The following is a 25,343-nucleotide window of genomic DNA, read 5'->3' as shown; positions in this document are numbered from 1 at the left end:
AGCTAGTTAGTTCATGAAAAAGCAAAAGTACCATCTCATAGTGCTAACATTTTGCTGTAACCATAGGTGGAGGTGTCTTGATCTATGTTAGCAACAAATACACCTCCAGGTTGGTTAAACAGGATGATGCCCTGGAGTTCATCCATGTCCAAGTCACCACATACATGGTCCCTTGCCATATCCTAACCAGCAACAGGTCACCCTGTATGACACATGAATCTTACAATTTGTACATAGACTTAGTAGAGGTGCTCACCATCCAACCAAATGCCCTTTTCGTGGGTTACTTGAACTATCTATTTATAGACTGGGAAACTTGCACTGCCTCTAACTCACTGGCACTTTTCCTAGACTTTTTCAATATGAACACCCTGGTCCAGATGGAGCACGCTCCAACCAGAGGATCTAACATACTTGGTGAGAACTACGTCAACATGGGTGAGCATTGTACCCCTCCCCATGTCACTTCCTCACTGGTGAGGTCAGATCACAAAGTTGTCTCCTTCAAAATAAAATTAACTCAAAAACCCAACTAAACCCTTAACTTAGTAAGCAACAGTTTGTCACAATTAAGGGTTCCCCACAAACTCCAAGAACACAGCTACCTATGCAGAATTATTCATAGAAATGCTGTACAAACTTGTAGATGGCTACACTGAGGCTGCTCTACCTACCACAAGCAAGTCCAAAACTAACACCAAAAAACCCTGCTGGAGGAAACCTTACCTCAGTATGATTTATAACAAAAGAAAAAAAATCATGGTCAAAATCAGAAAGAGCAACTCTCATGAAGACAAGAGCTCTCTGATTCAACTAAACAAGAGGTCTAATTGACTTCAGTGAGGTCAGTTGTGAGGTCTTGATAGCGTTGCCAGGCTAAGGACAATCACAAGGCCTTCTTCAACTATGTCTGGAACCTTAAAGGTAACACTCAGCAGTGTGTGTGGAACTGATGACAAATTGAAACACCTTTATTGAATAGGGTGACATAGCAAATCTACTGGCTGGTAAATTTAGGTCTAACTTCACCCTGCCAGTACCCCCTTCAAAATCTCTTCTAGCATATCTCCCTCAACTAACAGCAGGGAGCAGGTCCTGGTGGTGCTCGCAAAGGTCAAAAACACTGCTTCAGTGGGGCTTGACAATATTCCCGTTTGCCTCCTAAATAGTCTAAAATATGACCTATCAATTGTACTTGAGGCTGTTTTTCAGTATAGTCTCAAAACAGGTTACATACCAAGTGAATGGAAGACCTCAACGGTCTTCTCTCTTCATAAGTGTAGACACTTAACCACTTAACTACAGACCCATCAGTCTGACAAGTCTGATATGCAAAGCCATGGAACAAAATGTCATGCAAATTATCAACAAGGATAAGGACCTATCTCAGTTTGGCTTTTAAGTGAAGGTCTTGCCTACTTAACCTTGTTGACTTCTTTGAGAGAGTCACTAAGGCAATGGATGAGGGTAAAATGGTGCATACCACCTACCTCGACCATGTCAAGTCATGTGATAACAGTACCCCACTCAGGTATTGTTGACAGACTCTCCGAACTGGGCATAAATCCCGACTTAACTCACTGGATTGCCAACTGGCTTACAAAATAGGCCGAAAGAAGTCAAGATTGGCAAGACCACTTTCATCAAGAGACTGGTCGCCATAAGAGCACCTCAGGGTTCAATGCTGGACCTCCTTCTGTTTGGTATCTAATTCTCGGAAGTCAAGGCTAATGTCAAAGTCCTCTGGCCAAACATAACATCTGATGTTGTCAGTCTTTTTCACAAAACAAACAAAATAACTTAAAGAAACAAACAGGCAAAGGGCATTCATCGGACTAGAACTAATTCAGTTTATTGTAAGTGCTTTCGAATGTAAAAATTCACAAACTTCCTCAGACAAACACAGTTGTTAACTGACTTAGTTTAAATAACCCTCCACGCCAATGACATCATATCCTGTAAAACATTTAAAAATATATTGTCCATTAAATCACAATGTAATTACAAGAACACATCTAATTCTACATAAAGTTAATTTCACCTTTAACAAAACTTACATTAATTAGCATATAAAAGCATATAAATATATACAAGTATATTAAAACATATAACAATATTAAAACTAGTACACAATTGGTCATTTAACGTCTAAAGGCCTTAAGCTTCAAAATACATTTAATGGAACTGTATTAATTTAAATCGGGATAGGTGTAAGCGTTAGTTAATACTTGCCACCATAATTCTCTAAGTTCTAACTCCACAGATACTGGCCCACCTCTTATATTAGCATGTATTTGTTCAATAACAAGATATGGTGAATGCCCTTTGCCTGTTTAAGTTATTTTGTTTGTTTTGTGAAAAAGAGTTTTTATTCATGGCAAGTGGGTTTGAACCGGACTTGCAATTGCTTTTCTCTCAAGATGGAATGGATGTGCAGGGTGGTGACTGAGACCATCTTATGGGCAATTTAACTTTGCTTATTCAGAAGCTGAATGCATGAATGGATGATTTAAACGCCAAAGTTGATGGCCTTAGTGGTATAGCAGCAAGTATTGGCGGTTCCGGTCAGCAAGTTAACCCGAATGGGGACGCCAGCGGTAGTGCATTATTGCATGGAAATAGAGGTTTACCTTCCACATCAGCAGCTTTACCAGTGACTAACCAGAGGTTGAGTGGACTTATTTATCTGGTTCAAAACAATGAAGGTGTGAGTGTTCATAATAATAATAATGTTCAATTTAACCTGCCTTCATTGACTGAGTGCATCAATAAACCGATTGTTTTAACTTACAGTGAAGAAATAGCTAGTACGTCAGCTGTGACTACTAGCAATCATACTAACACTGTGGGTATTGTAAGTAATTTAAAAACTTTTGATAATAAGTTATTTAAACTCAAGAAACTTCAATTGGAAACGGTTTATTTACATACGTGTATTGAGAGGGGTCACATCCCGAAGGGCCTACGACAATGGCAGTTTCCCGTAGGTTTAGAACGTGGTTCCCAGTTTCATAAAGACCTTTTGGTTTTGTTTGATAAACAAGGCTGTGAATTTCTTGAACTGTTAATAAAAGGCTATGATGCACAAATTGTGTTACTAAGGAATGATTTGTTGGAACTCGAAAAAGTTAGTAAAGGGGACAATGACTTTCCTAGGTATAAATATGATTTTTCACGTATATTTGTTAGCATTGAACAAACCTTGGAGAGACTAAAAGCCACAAAAAATAAAAAGTTGGCACATGTTATGAGGGATTATACACAATGTACAGCTTACCCCTTGCCTCCCCTTAATACCAATTTGAGAACCAGTGGTATACTGCTTAATGTTGGGGAAGGCGAAGCTTTGGCTAATTCTGATGTCTTGAATAACATTACTGCTGATATTGACCTTACTGGAGATGTGAATAATACCATTCCCCCTTTTCAGTGTCATAGTGAAAGGCTGCAAAACCAGCAGGGGGTACAGACTAATACCGTCCATAATACGGATTTTCACAATAACAAGCCTGTACAGGGTGGTTTTACGGGACCCCACAAGGGCGGGTACTGGCAACCAAGGAAGAACAATTGTCGCCACAGATAACAATTAGCCCCTGTGTATTAAATTCATCGGAAATTACTGAAATTACATATCCTTGTGTATTGAATCCACCAGAAATGACTGAAACTGTATATCCACGTATTTTAATGACTACATTTGGTGACTTTAGAATATATAATTTTACTGAATTTGAAGTATCTCTTGAACTTATTAATGTATTGTCCAAAGGTTTATCTTTTGTACCAGCCAAGCATATGAATGTGGCTGACACCATTCATATGTAAATTGAACTTCTTGTGTCTTCTTGGGAATATGTCTAGTCTGAATTCTGATGTACATATTTCCAGTATTTTTAATCCCCTTTTGCATAACACCATTAGATTTTTTGAAAAATTATGTGAATTGGATTTACGTAATTTATCTGTAATGGGTGTTAAAGGTAGGGAGACTAGTGGAAATAACATCTCTGATAATGAATTAAAAGCATTAAAATTATTAAGAGATCAAATAATTTAGAGTATTAAAACTGGATAAGGGTGGTGGACTTGTTTTAATGAGTGATAAACTTTATGAAGAAAATATCTTAATGTTACGTAACACCGATACCTATGTTAAGGTTTCATTGAACAAATTGAATGGGGCCTATCAATGTATTAGAGTTTTGATTAAGGATTTATTTATTGATCGTATGATTGATTTAGAAACCTTTAATTATTTGACTATGCTATCACCCATTACACCAGTTATTTTTGCATTGCCTAAAATTCACAAAAACTTGAGTAAACCACCTTTCCGCCTGATTGTGGACGGACGTAACAGTATAACTTATGGGTGTGTTAAATTGGTTGATTCTAAACTTAAAAAATATTTGGAGAATCAACCACAAATATGCCGGGATTCATGGAGTTTTTTGGAAGCAATAAATGACTTAAGATTTGATGGCCAAATGAATTTTTTAACCATCGATGTCCATGACCTTTATACTGTTATTCCTCAGAAATTAGGTATCGAATGGGTTTGCGAGTTTTTGTTTAAGCAAGGAGTTTCAGGTGATGAAATTAACTTAATAGAATATTTACTGGACACTGTGCTCTCTAATAATTATATTTTGTTTAAAGGCAATTTTTATCATCAAAAATCCGGTGTTGCCATTGGTTCCCCCTGTGGGGGGAGCTTTGTGAATACCGTTATGGCATATTGGGAAAATGAGATTCTGTTTAAACTTGACATCTTTAATTAATTTGTCTGCTTGTACACACGTTATTTGGATGATATTTTTGTTTTATTTAAAGGTGATGAAAACGAGGCTGCGGAATTTGTCTCTATATTATCTAATCTTACTTCATTTTTGAGTTTTACCTATGAATTTAATAACATTAACATATAATTCTTGGATGTATTACTTATTAAGGGCAAGGTGAATTTGTGTTATATTGCAAAAATCTACCGTAAGCCAACATATCCTAATAGTTTTCTTCACTTCAGTAGTGCTCATCCGCATTATCAGAAACGTGCTGTTATTAAAGGCCAGCTGGTTAGAGCGGCCCGAATGAGGACCCTAGAGGATGATTTTTGGGATGAATGTTATCTACTTAAAACAATGTTTATAGCAAGGAGATACCCATCTACCTTGATTGACAACCTTATATCTGAGGTTAGTAATAAACGTAATGGTTGGTTTAAACCCATTCTTGGTAGAATTGAAGTCATTAATGACGTTAATACTAATGACTGTGATATTGGGGGTCCGAATTTCAATTCCTCTAATATGAATACTATATCTAATGAAGGTAACACATCTAATGCCTCATTGTATTTTATTACATCCTTTTGTATTGAGGCTGAAATTGTGCGGGGTATTCTGTGCAAGAAATGGGTGGTGTTGAAAGAGGACACTTTTATTAGAATCAAGATACCAGATATGCCTCAACTTGTTTATAAAAGGGGACGATGCCTTAAAAATTTGGTTGAGACTGTATTGCCCCCTTTAGAAAAGGATGGAGGCATGTACAAATGTTGTTCTTGTAGAATGTGTAAACATATTAAAGTGGCTAATAGTTTTTCCATAGGTAGAAATAAATATAGAGTTAAGGGTAAATGTAATTGTAATGCCACTGATGTGGTATATTTAGCCCAGTGTCAAAATTGCCCCCAGTTTTATATTGGTAAAACTGATAGGCACTTTAGAAAGAGAATATATGAACATTTATATAGCATTAATAGGAAAGATGTAAACAACGCCTTAGCGAAACATATTATTGAATGTCCTGAGCATTCATTTTTGTTTCTTGTTATTGAACAAATACACGCTAATATAAGAGGTGGGCCAGTATCTGTGGAGTTAGAACTTAAAGAATTATGGTGGCAAGTATTAACTAACACTTACACCTATCCCGGTTTAAATGAATACAGCTCCGTTAAATGTATTTTGAAGCTTAAGGCCTTAAGTAGACGTTAAATGACCAATTGTGTACTAGTTTTAATATTGTTATATGTTTTAATATACTTGTATATATTTATATGCTTTTATATGTTAATTAATGTAAGTTTTGTTAAAGGTGAAATGAACTTTATGTAGAATGAGATATGTTGTTGGATTACATTGTGATTTAATGTACAATATCTTTTTAAATGTTTTACAGGATATGATGTCATTGATGTGGAGGGTTATTTAAACTAAGTCAGTTAACAACTGTGTTTGTCTGAGGAAGTGTGTGAATTTTTACATTCGAAAGCGCTTACAATAAATTGAATTAGTTGTAGTCCGGTGAATGCCCTTTGCCTGTTTGTTTCTTTAAGTCTTCATGTAATCCTTGACTGTGGGCTTGGTTCTGAGCCTCAGAACTGACTCTGCTGTTTATTTCAGCTTGTTTCTTCCAAACTCCGGAGCTAGGCTTTACCCATAATGCTCCTCTCTAAATTACCACAGATCTCATTTGCTGCTTCTTGTGTCAGACATGTACGACTGCTCTCAAGTTTTGGCCTAGTGTTTCAGTAAGTTTCTTATTAAAGACAAAAAAGTATATATAAGAAATAAGTCTTTCTTGCTTTCTAGTATAGCTTTTCTCTACCCACTCCTCTTGCTATCCTTTTTCTGTGTGTGTGTCTCTTTCCCAGTCTTCTACACTACCATTGGTAGTTCCTTCACAGTACCATTGCTGGTACTTCTTTTTTACCCTCTATTTTACCTTTAAAGGTATTTTTTATATACCTTCATTGGTATTTTTCTTTTCTAAAAAAAAAGAAGCTTTTTCTTACTGTGTGTGTGTTTCACTTTTTCATCATGGCTGACAAGGCTGAGTCTCCAGCCAAATCTTACAAAGGCACCTCTGGATTTAAAAGATATCAGCAATGTCAGGGGAAAATACCAAATTCGGACAGGCATACCATTTGTGTATATTGCCTAGGCAAAGGCCACTTACAGGAGAAGTGTTCTATTTGTCATACCTTTTCCACTAGGATACTTACAGAATGTAAGAACAAACTTATTCTTAAGGGTCTTTTGAAGAGCGACTTTGAAGACGGCATTTCTGTGTCAAAAACGGAAGCCAGTTCTTCATCCTCACCATCTCCTTCCACTAAGAAATGATCATCTTCAGTTCCAAGTGTTTCGGAATCCCCCAAAAAGGTTTCAAAACAGCCTTCAGTTCCGATGAGTTCCACAGCACTGAATGGCAAAAAAGATTTGAAACAGACAAAAATTTCGGAGCCGACATCAGCTACCTCAGCACAGAGAGAAACATCTGTACCGGAGCAATCACAACTGATCACAGTACAAAGATCCAGGTATTCTCCCTCTGTTGATCCTTTTAAGGGTAGACCTCCAAGCCCCTTTATCGATGTGAGACCCCCTAGGTCTCCGTCGACTGCATCAGTTAGGTCCACTAAGAGTCTCTCTGAAGTCAACATCATGAGGCTGGTGGATCAGCTCCTGATGGCGAGGGGATTGTCCTCTGTTCCTGGCCAAGTTGGCATCGGAACCAGTCCTGTTACGCTGCCAGCCATTATACCTCCTCCAACTCCTATTGAGTCTTTGGAGCCCTCAGCTCCGACAGTTCCGACGTTGACTGTCTTGGTTCCAGTAGCAATCTCTTCTCCAGAGCTGAGAGTTGCTTTGAGTTCCTTCCGGCTTTCAGCATCAGAGGTCTCCTGAGGTCTAGAATCCCTGGCCGGTTCTGAGGTGCATGGATCGGATTCTTTAATTTTGGCGGCATCTATGACACTTGGTGCTTCTGCCTTTGTAGAATTAACCCAGGCTTCTGTTTCTGGGGTCGCCTCCTCGATGCAGGGTGGGACCTCTGTCCTGAAGGAGTCTATTTCGGTTCCAGGCTCCTATCTCTCTAAGGGGTGGCCGGCCTTCTGAATCATTTAGAAGGCCTTGTCCACTGGGGACTCTCAGTCTCTGCCATCTCTGTTGGGCCAAATTTTTGCATCTCCTCTACCTGAGCTTTCATCGTTCTCTTCCCCGAAACAGAGGGCACAAAAAATCCCCAGGAAAGGCCCGCCTTGGTGGTTTCCTCTTCAGACACTTCCTGGAACATCTTCTCGAGGAAGTACATGTGAAAGAGAAGTGTAAAAGGAAGCACTTAGACTCCCTGGAGGAGTCTTTCACCAAAGATACCAACTTTGATGAAAGGGAAGGTTCCTTCAGGTCACCTCCTGATGATGTTTCCTTTGGGGACATCCTGGAAATCCTAAAACAGAGGGAAGACTGATCTTCCCTCCAACCTTGTTCGGAGGAGTCTCTGTATACCTGGAGGCTTTTTGTGCCCAACCTTTGATCTCTTGGACCCCCCCCCCACTGACAATTTCATTAAACTGATCGCTCAGTGGGTATGGAAGATGCCTGACTCCATCGAACCAAACCCCAGGAGATCTGATTGGATCCTTTCAGCCCCTGAAGAAGAGCAACATTGGTCAAAGGGTTTACTCTGATGATGTTTCCTTTGGGGACATCCTGGAAATCCTAAAACAGAGGGATGACTGATCTTCCCTCCAACCTTGTTCGGAGGAGTCAGTATACCTGGAGGCTTTTTGTGCCCAACCTTTGATCTCTTGGATCCCCCCCCCCCCACTGACAATTTCATTAAACTGATCGCTCAGTGGGCATGGAAGATGCCTGACTCCATCGAACCAAACCCCAAGAGATCTGATCTGATCCTTTCAGAACCCAAAGAAGAGCAACATTGGTCAAAGGGTTTACCCGTGGATGTCATGGTGATAGTGGCAGCCACTAAGAAGGAACTTGCTGAGGAAAGTCCAGCTATCCATCCTCCTAACAAGGAGTCTAGCACTATGGATAAATTTGTGAAGCGTGTTTATGCCTCATTGACTTTTGCTGTCAGGTCCTTGAACTACATGATGCACTTTACAAGGTTACAGCGGGATCTAATCAAAGAGTTTCAGACAACCTCTCAGGAGCAGTGGCTGAAGAGCTATGGGACAAAGGTGCTTCTCAGCTCACCAACCTTGAAGCAATTTCTAACCCGTCCATGAGGCTGATTGCCCACCCAGCTGAAAGGGATGAGTGGTAGGTTCAGGCATAGATATTATAAGGTACTCCTGGATGCGCTTGTGTGATTTTGCGGAGCCACTTAAAGCATCATTCATCAATGCTCTGTTTGACAGATCCTCCCTTTTTGAACCCAAGGTAAGAGACACTCTAGCCAGGTGTGAGAAAGATGGAAAGACTCTTTTCTGCCATGGGAGTATGTTTTTCCATTCCTCAGTGGCCCTACTCTAGGAACCAGAGAAGTAGGAGACTATGGTTTAAGAAATTGCAAGGGCCTTTCAGGGATGCACATGGCAAAGACTTTCCCCGGGGCAGAGAGGGAAGTAATGAAAGACTGCCCTAGGGGCAGAAGTGGCCTGGAGAACCAGGGGTCCAGAGATTCTTTCTCTGGTACTTCTTACCAGCACCCCTGAAGGGAGGCCTGATTGCCCTCCTCTGCAGACAGTCGAATCATATCCAGAGGTTACAAAATTCCACTTTCTATACATCTAAAACCCCAGAAAAGACTCCTGGATGTTCCACCCAATTACAGGCTAGCAGCAGTCATAGAAATTCAAAAACTGCTAGGCAAACATGTCGTCCAAAAAGTCCCACCAGACCAAATAGGATCTAGGTTTTACTCAAGGTTTTTTTAGTGCCCAAAAAAAAACAAGGGACTGGAGACCCATTTTGGATCTTAGCCAGTTCAACAAGGCAGTTCAGCAAGCCAATGTTTGGATGGTCTTGGTACAGTCTATACTTCCATTCATCGAAAAGGATGATTGGATGTGCTCTATAGACCTCCAGGATGCATATTGCCACAAAAATATGGATAAACGCTCCAGGAGGTTCCTGAGCTTTTGGCTGGGATCCAGTCACTTCCAATTCAGAGCCCTGCCCTTTGGACTCACCTCAGCCCCCAGGGTGTTTACCAAATGCATGGCAGTGGTAGCAGCTCATCTTAGACTGCAAGGATTTCAAGTTTTTCCAAACCTCGAACACTGGCTCCTTATCGCTGCCACCAGTGGTCCAATAGAACAGGCAAGAGATTACATGCTGCATCTCTGGGCATCACAATAAATTATGAAATGAAAAGTCAAATTTACAGCCCTCACAACTAGAATTCATCAGAGCCCTGTTGGACACAGTTACTGGAATTGCTTCACTTCCACTGGAAAGACTACAAAATATCAGATCTCAGGTCAGTCAAATTATCTAGAGCACAAGTGTTCCAGCCAGATTAGTCCTTCAAGCATTAGGCTCAATGGCAGCCTCTATTACTTTGGTTCCTTTAGCAAGTTATCATATGCAAATCTTACAATGGTTGCTAGCCTCCCAGTGGTCTGTGATAGATCAGCCAGTGTTACACCACATCTTGATTACCAGTCGCTGCAAACAGGATCTTTCATGGTGGCTCCACTCCAGCAAGATTCTTTCAGGCCAACCATTCATCCTACCGCAACCCCTAGACATAGTGACCACGGATGGGGTGGGGGGGCATTATCTGGGAAAGACAGTCCAAGGCACATGGACCCAACTGGAGGCCAACTTGCACATCAATATTCTAGTGATGAGGCATTGCTGTTAACGTTGCAAGCATTTCAGCATGCCCTTCCTCTATGAATTAATGGACATGTCAGTAGTCTGGTATATCAGCAAACAAGGGAGAACCAAGTCTTACCCATTGTGTCGAGAAGCCCTCACAGTTTGGCAATGGGACAATTTCTTCCAGCTGCTTTCTCATAACAGTGCACATTCTGGGGGAGCACCAACCTGATAGTGGACAAAGTGAGCAGAACTGTTCTCGTGCCTTACGAGTGGCCTCTTAATCCTGCGGTGGCAAAAGAGATTTTTCATCACTGGGGACAACCTTGCTGCAATCTTTTTGCATCCCCTCTGAACAACAAGTGCAGCAGTTACTTTGATGTAATCCCCCCTCCGGGGGAGTCACCCAGAGACGCTTTTCTCCATGTTTGGACCCTGGTCTTCTTTACGCCTTTCCCCCAACTCCTCTGATATCTCAATTTCTAAAGAAAGCCAAGAGGTCAGAGACTTTAGTAATCCTCATTGCCCCCTTTTGGCCTTGACAAGTTTGTTTTCCCTTCCTTTGGCCTCATCTTCTTTGGAAACCATCGATTCTGGACCCAACTCCAGATCTGCAGTCTCCTCTCATCGGCTCTCATCCAAACCTCCAACATCTCAAGTTCACAGCATGGCTTCTCCAATTCCCATGATTACCAGCCATCCTTCCCTTTCATCTCCTGTCCAACAAATCTTTGTGGCCCATCCCAAACCTTCAACTAGAAAACTGTATCAAAGTAAATGGGAAAAATTTGCAAGTTGGGCCCTTATGAACAAACTTGATCCTTATACGATCCCTGTTTGGATTTTTTTTGGCTAACCTCTATCAGTTTGGTTCCTCTACCTCAACAATTAAAGTCCATCTTGCTGCAATCTCTAATTTCCATATGGGGTTTGATGGGTCATCCCTTATGTCACACAAAGTTTGTAAAGCCTTTTTAAAGGGAGCCTTAATGTTAAGACCTCCATTTAAGGAACCCAATTTCTCCCTGGGATTTAACAATAGTTCTTCAGTCCCTTACTTTGTCTCCTTTTTAACCATCAGCTACATGTGACCTAAAGTTTCTGACGGGGTAACTTTATTTTTAGTGGCTATTACATCTGACAAAAGAGTATCTGAACTTCAGGCCTTGTCCTGCAAGCCACCCTTTGTAATATTTTACAAAGACAGGGTCTCTCTTGGGACTAATCCTTCCTTTTTACCGAAAGTAGTCTCATCTGCCAGTCTTTTCCCCTAATTTTTCCAATAAAAGTAGGGGAATATTCCCATCATTTGTTAGACTTCCTAAGACAGCTATGATTTTGCCTACAGAACAAAGGATTTCAGAAAATCTGACCAACTTTTTGTTGCCTTTTCCTCACTTTCTTTAGGTAATCCAGTTTCAAACTTACCTTGTCGAAATGGCTCAAAGATTGTATTATGTGTATCTGTCAGTCGAAAGGGCCCTGCCTTTCATGCTCAGTTAAAGCCCACTCAACTAGAATGGTGGCAACTTCTGCAGTTTTTCATGCCAGAGTCTCTTTGGATGATATTTGTGCAGCAGCTGCTTGGTCTTCTCCTCATACCTTTATCACTCATTACAAATTAGATCAGGTCTCTAGGGGTTGGGCATCATTCGGTTTGATGGTGCTTAGGAATATTCTTCCATGAGACCTCCCAAGATTTAGGTAGCTGGGCACTCTGTCCCACAGTCAAGGATTACGTGAAGATTGACAACATCAGATAAAGAAGTTATGTCTTACCATAACGTTCCATCTGTGTTGTCGATCTTCACTAATCCTTGACATTCCCTCCCTCCTTCCCCCAACCTGAGACTCTTAGTGTATCAACTTTTCCCAGAACTGACTTCATATTGGGGACATATATCTGGTCTCTTATTCTTATCTGCTGTTAGTATAGGCAAACTCTGTCTGAGGTAATTTAGAGAGGAGCATTATGGATAAAGCCTAGCTTGAGAGTTTGGAAGGTGCAAGCTGAAATAAATGGCTGAGTCAGTTCCCAGGCTCGAATCCGAGCCCACAGTCAAGGATTAGTGAAGATAGACAACACAGATGGAATGTTATGGTAAGACATAACTTTTTTCCACATCTTTATTACTATCCCCAACTTTGAAATTTCCCCAGAATACTGTTTCTCCCTGGAGATTTCTTTGTTGATTAATTGTGTTGCTTTATTATCTTCATTGCATACTGTCGTAGCTATTATTTGATGAGCCTCATCTTTTTTTACTTTGACATAATCATATTTCTATAAATATATCTGTGACTTTTATTGGTTTCCTCATTCTACTGATTTATACAGACCTTCATAAAATTTCAAAAACCTCTCTAGTAACTCTAAATGATCTGTGGTTATTTTTCTAGTAGTAGGCTACTTAAGATTGGCTGTAACTCTTTCTGTTGCCCAAGTCATTGTGTTAAAATGTTTGCACTAGAGTTATCAAAAAATAGTTGCTCAGTAACAACCCTTCTAAATTTGTGCATATTATCCAAGTACTCCCTTATTTTTCCTTCAGCACTCTGCAGTTGCTTCCCTTCTCGTTTGAGATTTTCCTTCTTCTGCAGTTAATTGTTTTCAACCCTTTTGTATAATTCCTCTTGCTTCTTTCATATATCCTGCTCTTATTTCTGCCATATTTTTTTTTCATTTTGTCTTATTTATTAGCTATCCCTTCTCAAGTAATTTGTCTTTTCTAATAACGCTCAAATCATATCCACTACCAATTCCTTAAATTCCTGTTTTTAACAGATAAGTAGGAAAGCACCAATGGCTCATTTCTGCATTACAATTCAGCAAAAAAAAGGGGCCAGCACTACAAAATGGAACCCATAATGTCAATAAAAAAACTGTCCTGATGCTAATTTTTGTATTACCCAGCATCTTTAACTTTGTTTATATTAGTGAGTGATCTGATATAGTCATTAGGTAAGTCTTAAAGCTTACAATTTAAATAAACATGTGCTTGTGTAACATAATTTCTATCAATTGTAGTCTATTTAATGTATGTTGGTGTAATATGTAAATTCTAAGTTTCTCCAACCAAATTCACATTTTCCAATTATGTTCATGTACACATTCATAAGTCTACCATTTTGTGTTATTTGCACTGTTGCTGTCAAGTTTAGGTCCCCACCCATAAGTCATTTACCTGGCTGAAAGTTTATTATTTTTATCAAAATTCTAATAATCTCCTTAATAGTAGTATTAGGTAGATTACAGGTATATGCCAGTATAATCCTTCTCCCTTGCCAGTAACTCTTTACTATCACAAATATGCCACTTTTTTTCTCCTCTTCTATCACTATTGGAGCCACTTTCACAATCAGCATTTCTTTTCTTTGTCCCTATTACTCTGCTGAATGTCCATCCTGAAATCCTTTTTTGTAAAATTCTCATGCTTATTTCCATTCAAGGATATCTCCTGTAACGGTGCATCCTACAGTTCTTAATATAATTCAATACTTTTTGCCTTTTGTCTGTGCCTGCAATACCATTTACATTCACAGTTAATATTGACAAATCATCCATTCTGATAAAATGCTGTTACTTCCACACATTATAGATATGGCTGTACTTTTGAATATGTTTCCAGCTTGTACCTTACTTAATGACATTAGTGTTTGATAGGCTAATCTTGTATGTAGTTGCTTCTTCTCATCTCTGTTTTTTGAACCCATGTCATATTTTCATGAACATTCACATCAGTAATAGCACTTAAAAAAGAAAATAACTGCATTACAAAAACAACTTTTAACTAACAGCAAGCATATAAAACTATATGTACTTTCGAAAAAGGAAGTTTACCCCTATGTAGCTGCTCCTTCGTGTCTGTGTTTGAATGCATATCACATTTTCCCATCTTTTTACTTCAGCAGTGCCACTCAAGAAACAAACAGGGAAAAAAAACTAAATGTAGTTTAAAACCCTCAGGCCTTTTTAACTGACAGCAAACACAAAAAACTATGTACACTTTCCAAAAACGAAGTCCGACTCTTAGCATAGAAGTTGCCTCATATCAGTGGCTACGCTCATATTATTCATTTATTTTTTTTTTATTTGCTTTTGTTTACTGGGAAAGACCAATTAGAACTAATAGCCTGTTTTCAGTGGAGGCCTGAGGAGAAAAGCTCCATTAACAAAAGACAAGTAGAACATTAAATTATTGTACAAAAGATCAGTTCCAGTTACAGGAATTTATTAAACACAATTTAAGCATGTGTAAGAAATGCATTACCTGTTCTGTAGTCAGGGCCTACATTTTTACTTATATAGAATGCTGTCTGCCTTTATCTTATCTTTCCCCTTCTCAGATGTGAAAAACAACTTGCATGCTTTCTTTAAACTTTTAACTTTTATCCTTAAGGATACAGTGCATTAGCTGTCCTCAAGTAAGTAAACTAGGTTGTGAGTGGTATATTTTATGCATTGAAGTAGTAAGGCCTCTGGGGAGTCAACTAGTTGCATAACGTTTTACTTCCAGCAGTTTCAGGCTTCCTTTATTTTCAGTGAACTGCTTGCAGTTCCTCATTAGAAGTTACATGTATTGTAGCTTGTATAGTCCACTCAGATCAGACTTTCCTAATTAATTGCATGTATTTGCAGAGTCAGTGTCTCCAACTTAAAGCATTTGTTAATGCAGAAAAAACAGCTAGTAACTTTGCAAATGCAAGAAAGAGCCCCTTTAGACCTCACTTGGGAAAACACTGGTCAGACCTCTCATGATTGATTGCTCACACTTGTTTGCTCTGTGCTTTATCTAAAAGCAGGTGTTGATTGGAAAAATAAATAGCCAGTAATTTGACAAATGCAATAAATAACCACGATTTTCAAGCTTTTTGTCATGTTTATCTTGTTATTCAAGCCTGATTACTTAAAAGAAAATGCCTATAACTTAAAATATGGATGTTAGTTTAGACAACCGCCTCTGTAAATCAGGGGAAATTATATATTTTAATTCTACATTTAATATGATCCCTGCAGCTCAACGTCACAATGTATTAAGTTTAATATTCTTCTTTCCAGTCTTTCTTATCTTGTAATACTACAAAAACCTGCATAAATTAGAGTTAAGAAAAAAATGCTTTCTTACTGTAATAATGCTACCATACAGAGCAGTCAATGATAACACTGCTGTACCTTATATTTGTAATACCACTGACTGCATACTACAGAGAACTGCTTTACAATATGATATCAATTTACGTCATGAAATTTATCTACAAATGTTAATAAGAACAAAAACATTTTAGATGCTGTCACTTTAGTGCTTTCAATGTCCTTCTAAACATTAGTGACATTAAGTGGGGTTTGTGGTTTAGAGTCCACATCAGTTTAACATGCTCAACTTATAGTCTTATTCAGGCATTTATTCGTGCAGAACTGCAATTAACATATCTAAACTACATCTAATGAAAATTATGCTTTGTAGTTCTTCCGTGTATTTGCTAATTTCACATTGTTGCTGGTTTTCTTCCTGATCATCTCAACCTCCCAGCAACAGTCACTGGTTCATGTGCAAGGTACTGATTATGTATTTAGTTATTTCCTGGGCTTTTATCTGTCACTCGAGCATCTCCCTTTGAACCAGTGGAAAAGGAATCACTGATAAAGTCTCTCTATGGACTTGCTATTGTCAGAGGTACGAGAAACAGTCTCTTCCAGCTTACTGGGTCACTATTTGTTGGATAAACTTTATTTCCTCTTTAGCCTGTCCTGCATCCAAAAATGTATTTGATCCTCCAGGAAAAAAACATTGTGATTTAGCAACTTGGATCACACACCTGTATTTCAGCACCCCATGACTGTTGGAATGAACTTGCTTATCTTCTGCTTGGTGGCCAGTGAGTAATTATTTTCCACAATCACTCTAATGTGTCCAGTTTTTAATACTTTTGCCTTCTTCCACAGTTTTGTCAAGATCAGTTTTTCTGCTGGTATGATTGCATCTTTACTAACATAGGTGCTGTTTTTTAATGGTCAAATGTGGAGCATATACAATGTATCATCTCAGATAACATATCCTGCTGTAGAACACCAGTCCATTTGCCTGTTTATAGTGTCATAAAATTAGTATAGTCTATTCCTTCTGGCTTCTTTGTTATAATAGACAATCTCATAATGTTTTCTGTAGGTTCTTTCTTCCAACTCTACTGCTTTGTTATTAGATTTTATATTTTTTCCAGCATCTTGCTTATTTTAAATGCCTCTGAGTTCATTTGATTTTTTTTAAATGCCACTGAGTCCAACCGATTTATTTTACCCTGCATTACTGGGTGCCATCTCCTGTAACAAAGCTGAAACATGAAATGTTTTATGATTGTCAGCTGCAAAGTTTTTCCCAGCCAGAGTTTTTTATTCTCCTTTTCTGTTTGATTTTTTTTACTTTTGCTGAATTTCTTCTTTGTTCTTTGCTGGCATTCATTGAACATAATTGCTAGCTAGTAATTGAAATTTACCCATGTTGATAAGTTTTACTGGCTTTTTAACAATGTCTCAGTTTTCAGACTTGGAGAGCTGTAATCAGCATGCTAATCATTGTGTGTGTGATCATCTTGGAAATCTTATTTTAAGCTTTTAATTTGATCTTGAAGTAACATTGTATAATTGCTGTCTTTTACTATGATCTGCTAATTTTGACTAAAAATGTTTTAGGCTTTTGAAAGAAATCAGGAAGAATTCATGAAGATAACAGTGAGGTCTACACTGAAGTAACCTTTTTAAGTTCATTGACAACCCTCTCACTGTGCTTTTGCTTGAAGACGGGTAGCTCTGAAGTGGCCTGTCCCCTTGATCATGCTACTTGCTACTGAGTCTGTCTGTGGGGAGAGACGTATGCTAATTACATTTTTGAGAACTGTATCGGGGAATGCATCTACACATTGAGTGATTCACAGAATCGTTTGGGCGTGTAGATTAGCATGGCCACTCCTCCACATTACAGTGGTAGGGTAGGGTTAAAAAGTATGTGCGTGAGTGTATGTGAGGAGCTGTGCATGTTTGTGTGTATCTACATGGGCGATAGCAGTAGGGGAATTAAGGCGGTAAGTTAAGGAGGTGTGTGTGAGTATGTGAGTGAATGGATGAGTGTCTGTGAGTGAGACGGGGTGGGGAGGTTTATGTTTTATGTGTGTGTTTTTGTGGATTGGAGTGAATGTCATACCTTCACACAGCCCTAGACTAACATACAGACTCTACAACATGGGGTGGGGAAAACACTAACAACCAGGGATAACTATCAGTATGGGCATTGGAGAAAAACTAGCCAACAGGGATAACTCAAATTCTTGCACCTTAATAGAAATGTATCAATATGGGGATCATGGAGGGATACTAGTCACCAGGGATGACTTTAATTCTCATGGCTTAATTGCACTTTATCAGTATAGGGATGGGGGGTACTAGCCATCAGGGATTTCTCTTAAAAATTCTCATACCCAAGTGGCAAGTAATCAGAATGGGTATCGGGGGAACATTAGACACCAGACATACTCAATATGACATGTCTAAAAGGCACAATAAAAGGTGCAGGGGGCCACTAGACACCAGGAAAAGTTAGTGTGCCTTAAAAGGCAGTAAGCTGACTTGAAACCCTTTATATATGTGGAAAAATACATTTGGGGGGAAAAGGAGATTCAAACCGTGCACCATATCACAAGAAACACCTTGCAGTAACCTTCTGCTCTAATGAGAAATTAGTGCAGCAGGTGTTTCTGCTATATATTGACTAGCTGTGGCATTATGTAATGCCGGCAGCATGATGTGACATGTGAGGGAGAGGGATGGTAAACATTAGGCTTACCTCTCATACTTGTAGGCAGCTTTTGTCCTAGCATGTGTTTATTGAAGCACATGACGTGAAACTTGAATGTCAGACATTAGGAAAAGACTGTAATTATTTCTCTATTACTGCTCAGGGGAAGAAGAGACATTGTGGACATTCTAGCAACAAGGAAAAGTTTCGGGTATGTGGGATTGTGTGCGTGTGTGTGGGCATGTTTTACTGTGTGTTGGTGTGTGTGTGAGAGAGAGACTAAGGAGGGGGAAGGGGTGCCTGTGCTTACACAAGGTGTCCTCCTCAGTTAACTACCACTGTGACTGTGAACTGCACTTTGCAGTACTTAATTGTCTTATATGCACGCATATTAGCCAATAATTAGGTCTTTCCTCATTGAGGCTAATGTTTCTGTGAATGACAAAATATTGTTTTGTGGTAACATGGCCTTTTTACAATGGGCCTTATGGCCCATGTTGGGAATTGTACTCAATCTTTGGGGTTGTATTAATGCTGATCCTGAAGTAACTAAAGGTCTGGGATAAATAATATGAGAGTCATTTCTGAGAAGTGATGCATATTGGTTAGTGTTGATGCTTACTTGAGTTTTTTAATTTTTTTAGAATATTAGTGAGTCTTCAAAACCTGATGAGATTCTAGAATCAACAACAGATGTGGCAGAGTGGAATCTAGAAGTGGAACGAGTTTTACCACAGTTAAAAGTAACTATCCGAACAGACAATAAGGTACGTAGCCTTTGTTAAACACATTTCTTACTGAACTGTCCTGTTCAGTAAGTCAGTATTTCATGCTGACTAGCATAAGTACCAAATGAAATTGCTGTGTTTTACCTTGACTATTCTAGATTTTTTTGGTAGTCATTTATTGGAAAAATGTAAATACTGATTTTAAACACCTTTAGTATTTTGTGAATTATGAGCATTATTTTATGAAAGACTTATTTTACATCTCTCTTGGTTTAAAAAACAAAACAGTATCCTCAGATCTACTGTGTTACTTGTTAACAGTGTCTCATTCATTTATGTCTTTACAGGAATTTTTTTGTTTGTTTTTATTTCTTTTAAGGTTTTTACCAGTATTTGTGCATAACAGCAGATACTCTCTCTTACTAGTCAGCAGGGTTGCCACTGACTGCCCATTGCATATAGTGTAGCCATCAGGAAAATGTATCCAGATCTCAAGTTCAGTTGATAAGGATGGCTGGTCCTTCACAGAACTCCTGTACCAAATTTCCTAAGGAGAATTATTTTCATTGCATTGTTTTTACTGGCAGTAGATGACTATTATGATCTTGTGATCTTAAAAAAAAAATGTCAAACCAGGCCATTTACAAGATGCATATGTCTTGTTTTATGAGGGCTGTATGGTTAAAGAGCAGCTCAGTAACACAGTGAGTAGCACTGTCACTTCACAGCAAGATTCATTTCTCAGATAGGATGCCTTTTGTCTGTCCATGTATGTAAATGGGTTTCTTTGGATAATCTGGTTTCCTTCCATATCCTAAAGAGATGTGTTAGGCAGATTAGTGACTCCTGCTTGCTGTTAGATGTGTGTGTTACAGTATATTGAAGAAAGAGTCCGGGAATCTAAATCCATTCTTTACTTGCCTAATAAATTCTGTGGATCATTCTTGAGGTTACTGTAGGAGTTGAATGTGACTTGATTGCTTTGGATGGATATGCTTAGAGTGAAATCCTAGTAATTATGTTGTGCACTGTAATTGCTCACCTACTAATTGGTAAACATTTTTCTTAGACTCAAATAATATTAAATTCCTTTTATGCATTATTGGATTAAAGTTAAAATGGAAGGTCAGCCAGTGTGTCCACTCTCATTTGCAAGCTTTAGAGCACTTGATATACTTGGGTAGTGTAACTACTGCCTGATGCTCACAGACGGTGAATTATTGCTTAGCTTATCACTGTTTGTATGTGAGGGATGCAAGTACTTAGTCAAACTGGAGACCTCCCACTCTCAAACAACCGCAATTTGTGAGCGACATACACCAACACAGCATTCTACACAAACTGACATTAAACTATCATACGCTGATGCTGTTAAAAAATCCTTGCCTAAAGCTCCAAGACCCATTACATCTAGGGCTTGTTGTAAATCAAATGCTAAAACACCTGTTAGCACTAACACAGTAAAGAATCAACAGGTAATAAAGTACTCCAAAAGTAGTGCACCCTTCTTGCAAAAGTCTACTAGTGATTGGTGACTCCACTGTGACTTGGCTATCATGAGGCTGGACAAAGACAGGATAACAGTGTGATGCCTCTCAGTAGCCATATTAGGGGCCCTAAAGACCTTTAAACCAAACATAAGTGGTTATGACATAGTAGTGGTCCATGTGAGTGTGAACTGTGTGGCATGCAGTACCTTGAAGAATATGCAGAGAGCTATGACAGAGCTTTCCAAGTTTGTCAGGAATGCATGTAATACCCTTGTTTTGAGCATAATCATTCCTTCCTTCCTTTTTGCATCACGACATGCTAGATCAGTCTTAGGCAAAAGTGTTCTGCTTACAAATGTAGAATATGGCTTACTCCTGTTTGCCACTGCCTTTCTAAAAAAAACACCTTACAATCTCTAGTAAATCTGCTGTTTTATCACCACCTCCCCTCTGCATGAACATAATTGCAACAACTTGGAAAAGGTAAATTCAAGGCAGAGCCAACCTCCTTTGCTCCCTTCTCTTCCATCTGCTATGCTATTTACATCATCCCCCTTATTTGAGTAACTACATCCAACCCACATTACAACCTAAAAATCTAATCTACTAATGACCCCTACTCTCATTACTCCATCAAATAAACACATACCACAGCTTCTCTGTTCTTGCCCCTAACCATAGTCAGTTATTGCCGACTAATCTTACTGAAATCAGTGACTACAAGTAGTTCAGGCCTCAGTTCAAGCAATACATAACTGAACAATAAAAGTGCTCATGTCAGAACACAGGCCATGTCACCTAACTCCCACGGCTGCACTGTTACAGTCATCCCAGAAAACATTGCTTGAGCTTCACAACTCTCTAACATATATACTTATACCCACTGCTTCCCCATCATTCCTATCCATTCCCTACTATATATCTAATACCCAATTCTCCTGTTATTAGATCTTCTATTCCAGGTCTTAGTATCCTATAATTTCTACTCTTCTCACTGCTAAATTTCCCTCCATACTTGTATGTACTATGTCCATTCTTTTGGCTGGACCACATTTATCTCCCCTATAACACCTGTGTTCTGCACTGTATACTTCTGATCCTACTTCTTTTTAAACATTCTTGTAAATATATGCATTTTTACATCTTTATTGTGTTATGTTAAATTTAGTTCTTCCTTTAATTTTACTGTCTGTTACTATGTATGTAACCTGGGATGTACCTCCAAATGCCAAATTTGATCACTGCTGCACCCTGGGAAACAGAATTAAATAAAGTAATAACACCAAAATGTAGGCTGAAGATAATTGGCTTCAGCAATCCAGTATGTGTCAGCATGGGAGGAAATGTTGGACAGTTATACTTGCTTTGCTAGGGATGGCTTGCACCTCTCGTTCCTGGCTTTTGAATATTGGGTAAAGCCTTTGCTGCTTCCATAGTGTCTTTTTTTTTAAGCAGAGTCCAGCTAATGGATATCCCAACCTAAGTAGCAAAACAACACCAGACCACATCAAGCTGGCTCTGCTAAATTCCAGGAGTCTAAATAAATTGCCTGATCTTGAGGCCCTGCGGTACTTGGAGCAGATACATGTGTGCCTCATTAATGAAACTTGGTTTATAAGTACAGAAAACACTCCCTGTATACTAGGGTTTTGCACCTACCTCACAGCTGTTGCAGTGATAACTACGGTGGAATATCTGTACTTAAAGGCCACTTTACCTCTTGGTAGATCCCTAGAGACCCAAAAACTGTCCTGATTAAGATCCATATCAGACTGAACAGGGCAAACTGTCTGATCATAGCATGTTACAGATCCCCCTGTATTCTCTTAGAAAGCCATGTTAGGTTCCAAAATACATAATACAAATTTCAAATTAAGAGGAATTCAGTTATCCTAGGAGAGTTCAACTACCTGATGAGAATCTGGAGTTCACATACCTCAACTGTAGATTATGACAAAATATTACTTTATTTCATTTACAAAAAGTCCCTGGAATAAATTGTCAAGGAAGCCTGTAGAGGACCAAATATTCTTCACCTGGTCCTTTTCAATATGGCATCCACATGCACTATCCCTTCCCCAGTAAAATCCTATCACAAACATTCCATTAAAATCTCCAAAGAGTTAAATGCAACTGTTACAAAATTCAAAGACTTTAAATGTACCAACCTTCTATAATTTAGTTGCACAAACAGACTGTATACACAGCTGGATGATTGCATTGACGTGGTAGTCTATACCAGTGCTGAACAAAATGTGACGTTTAAGAGTAAACCAGCCTGGTGGTCAACATGTATAAATAAAAAAAAAATACAATAACAGAAAAAAAATGTGTTAACCTATACAGTAAAACAAAAACATTAAATCAAGGTCAACATTAAGAAGTTACCAAAAGAACTGAAAAAGTAGGCATCTCATGAACTTAGACCAGCATTGCAACTTTAAGACAATTACAAATCCTTCTTTACTTATGTTATGGAATATAAGTAGTAACTTAACCCAGCATTTCTAAGAACTTATCCAAAATGACTCTACCTTCTTGAATCCAGTAGGTATAGCTATTGTACTAGCTAACAAATTCATGGCAAGTTTTATCCCTGAAACAACATACAAAGCCCATATATTCCACAAAATCTCAAGTATCACGACCAAAAAATGCTTGCAAAATGTACTCTCAAAATGAAAAATGCATAATCTATGGGACCTGATAATGTACCCAGATGCCTGATGAACAGTACCAAATGCACCCTAGTGGACGCACTCCTGCAACTGTTCAGTTTGAGCTTACCCACCATTTTTTCCCCGAAGTATGGATCCACCACTGACCTCAGAAACTAAAGACTTATTAGCCTGATTAGTCTCACTTGCAAAGCCTTGAAATTTATCACGACTGACCTAATTAATATATCATCAACTACCTTTGTAATTTAGCTTTGTTAAGGGTAGCTTATGTCTAATGAATCTGGTCAACCTCCTTGAGAAGTTAACACAGGCCATGACAGTGGTCATGCTGTCCATGTAGCATACCTCAACCTAGCTAAACCATGTGATATGATATCACATGCTAACATAATAAACAAGCTGAATGAGTTCCAAGTTGGTCCTTACATAGTTACGCGGATAGCAGATTGGCTAAGGCATAGAAACTATGTAGTGAAGGTGGTAGGTGCGTCCTTAGTGAATTCGAGTGACAAGTGGTCTTTCTCAGGGCTCCATGCTGGGGCCTCTACTATTTGGCATCTATTTCCCTGATCTCCAAATTACAAATGAGGATCTCTGGCTAACCAGATTTGCAAATGTCTGCAAACTTGGTGTCATCTTGAAGTCCCCCTCTGATATGCAGAAGTTCCAACTTGAACTCACACTTGTGCTCAAAACAATGGGTTAAAACCCTATGCTAAAATGTGCAGTATCATTGGATTTGGTAAGTAATCCTTTCATCCATCTTATAGTCTAGACAACACCCCACTTCAAAATAAAAGTGTTGTGAAAATCCTTGGAACATGGGTAGATGATTCCTTTACCTTTGACTATCATGTTGCATCAGTGGTTAAGAAGTCCTTCTACCTGGCACAGCTGATTACAAAGGGTATTAAATCTAGATCCAAAGTACTTAACCCCTCTGTATTCTGCATTGCTCAGAACTGTTATCTAATTTAATGCCCCTTTTGGGATTTTTCTTACTGGACATATGAACCAGCTGGAAAGACTTGAGAGGTTTCTAAATAAAAAAAAAGATTACAGGCTTAAAAAGACAAGAGCTACCAGGAAAGGCTGGAAATACTGTTCATATATTCAGTTTCCTATCGACTCTGTAGAGGGTATCTGTGCCGTGCCTTCCATGCCATTTGGGATACAATAGTTCAACTCCTGTTATACCTCCATAAATCAAACATAACCACTAACACTAGAGCCAGGGATTTAAATCTGCTTCTGCAACTTAACAAAACACTGTGGAGAGAGAGATTTGTCACAAGATGATTACCCCTTTTCTTGAATAAACTTCCACTCCAAAGTAAGCAATATGATGCACTTTGTTCCTTCATAAATGAGTTAAGCAACTGGATGGGTGTCCACAAATTCACCCCAGCATGACTAACCTGTAGCTCCTTGAAAAAGGAGGTAAGGTCTTAGGGTGGATCCTGGCAAGGCACAAATGGCTATTGGGAGTAGTTGGCTTGTATTTTCTATGATTTTTTGTTTAATAATACTATGTCCAATTAATATGTGAAGCTTGCAGGTTTGTTATATGTATTTTTACTGAACAGTTATTTAATGGTTTCAGTGATATTTTATTGCTGATAGGCCTACTTTTACACTTTTTGAATAACATTGTGAATGATTTGCCAAACCTATGAAAATTTGTTGTAGCTATGGATGGGAAATTGTGTGTAGATTTCACCAGCTTACCCAGCATTTTTGGTCTGAATATTTTTAGTAAATAATTTTCTGGGTGTCTTTTTTGGCACATTTAACTCTTTAACATTTTGAACAACTGCATTTGAATTGAAATTGGATGTTCTACTTCTTGGTAGTTTCTGTTATGTTCAATTGTATTTTATCATGGAATAATTTAATAAGGGGAAATGGCTTGTCATTACTAGAATCTCCTTGTGTGTTCTGACTGAGAGTGCTTCTCAAATAACCTGGAAATATAGAGCTGATATGTATATTCTTGGCACTTTGTTCAGAGTTCTGCACTGTTTTTATTTTTGCTTGACTGAATTATTTATATATTTGCTGGCACTGTTTTCCGAAC

The 25,343-nt window shown here is 38.7% G+C and overlaps 1 protein-coding gene across 1 annotated transcript in view; it reads left to right on the top strand.

Moving 5' to 3' along the window:
• Positions 1 to 25,343, top strand: part of IFT57 (intraflagellar transport 57) — a 771,045-nt gene that overhangs the window by 384,995 nt on the left and 360,707 nt on the right. Inside the window, exon 6 of the mRNA XM_044064661.1 lies at positions 19,012 to 19,134. Within this exon, the coding sequence (XP_043920596.1) occupies positions 19,012 to 19,134 (123 nt within the window). The remainder of the gene's footprint in view (positions 1 to 19,011; positions 19,135 to 25,343) is intronic.

The sequence above is a fragment of the Protopterus annectens genome, chromosome 3.part0, assembly GCF_019279795.1.
Source record: "Protopterus annectens isolate FY-2018-M chromosome 3.part0, PAN1.0, whole genome shotgun sequence".
NCBI lineage: Eukaryota > Metazoa > Chordata > Ceratodontiformes > Protopteridae > Protopterus > Protopterus annectens.
Note: the sequence above shows the minus strand (reverse complement) of the source record. Positions and strands in the feature narration are given on the sequence as shown.